This window comes from Poecilia latipinna, unplaced genomic scaffold (genome assembly GCF_001443285.1).
Source record: "Poecilia latipinna isolate Pla-1442-1.1 unplaced genomic scaffold, P_latipinna-1.0 Scaffold2174, whole genome shotgun sequence".
In the NCBI taxonomy this organism is placed as follows: Eukaryota; Metazoa; Chordata; class Actinopteri; order Cyprinodontiformes; family Poeciliidae; genus Poecilia; species Poecilia latipinna.
Window position 1 is genome coordinate 103,477 of NW_015114790.1, and position 1,315 is coordinate 104,791.

Genomic DNA, 1,315 nt, shown 5'->3' on the forward strand with positions numbered 1-1,315 from the left:
CACACATCGTTTAACCAGAGAGCTATTTGAAATCCATCAGGGGGGCCCAGAAAATGTTTGGAAACCACTGGCCAAGGAATCCAACTAACAGACTCATGGAAGGAACTCAAGGTTCAGTAGAACACACCATCACACTCTGTCCACTGGATGGACCTTTTTATCATCGTGCATCATGATGCCATGTGTTTCTGTGAATTATGCACTCACACCCTGGCATCCATTTGATTTTGAAGAAAATGTAATCCACTGGACCAAACTGCCTTCTTCCATTGTTCTGAGGACAAGTCAGTATGAACACAAACTGGACTGCTGCTAAGGCACATATGCAATAAATTGTAATGATGTTGCGCATAATGTATGTATGCATTTGATTGAAGGTTTGTGCTGTATTCTGTAGCACTTATATCACCTCATCACTTTCTAACATGTCAGAGCACCACTGTCTTTTATGACCTGACGCTAGACTGCTACGTATTCTATAATTATACTTCCTATCTCTGACCACAGGGGTGCGCCATCAGAACCCGCTGAACCAGGAGATGACTAATGAGAAAGGTGGCCCTGGTGGGAGCGTCTTTTTTCTGTGCCTGATGTCTAACTGAGAGAACTTTATGCCTTCTGTTTACTGTTGCTTGTTTGGTCATCATGAATGCGTATTTATTGTAGAACATATCCACCCCAGAATGCTCACACCTGGTTAAACAATGTGCACACATGAGATTCATATGATTATTTTTGAGGTGGGTGATGTTCACTTTTGGTGGTTCTGCAGTTCACCCCAAGATGATTTATGCAAAAGAACAAAAAAAGGTTGACATTATTTTTACACAGTGCAATGTTTTATAAAAATAAATGTATAGACATGTGTCCAGGTGTTTTGAATTAGTCCCACATATTCACCTAAATGTTGGGAGTCCTTGAATCTCTCTACATGTGTTGGCTCTGAGTCTTGATATTTCCTCACAGGGATATAAATCTACAGTCTTCCAATACATGTTAGACACGCAGTGTGTTTGTGTGTTACACAGATAAGGGTGAACGACAAGCTCAGTCATTTCATCTCAGAAAAATGGCGTCTTGTGAACAATATGAGGGAAAATAGCTTCAGTGTACTTGCGAGGCAGGAGCAGCTGTGCGACTGAATCCAGACTCTGGCTCATCAAAGTAGCTCCAGAACACGCAGCATCTGCTCTGTGGCCCATCAACTTAATACAACAGACAATAGACAGGGAAATATATGAGAAGAGAGGCGAGGGGAGGAGGTGCTCCTGGCTGCTGTATCTCCCCTCTTTCTCTCCCCCCTCCCCCCTCTCTC

At 42.9% G+C, this 1,315-nt stretch overlaps 1 protein-coding gene across 1 annotated transcript in view; it reads left to right on the forward strand.

The window, feature by feature from the left end:
* prrg2 (proline rich Gla (G-carboxyglutamic acid) 2) overlaps positions 1-867 on the forward strand; it is a 46,868-nt gene extending 46,001 nt beyond the window's left edge. The window contains exon 7 of the mRNA XM_015017661.1: positions 508-867. Within this exon, the coding sequence (XP_014873147.1) occupies positions 508-547 (40 nt within the window). The 3' untranslated portion in view covers positions 548-867. The remainder of the gene's footprint in view (positions 1-507) is intronic.
* The last annotated feature ends 448 nt before the right edge of the window (positions 868-1,315 follow it).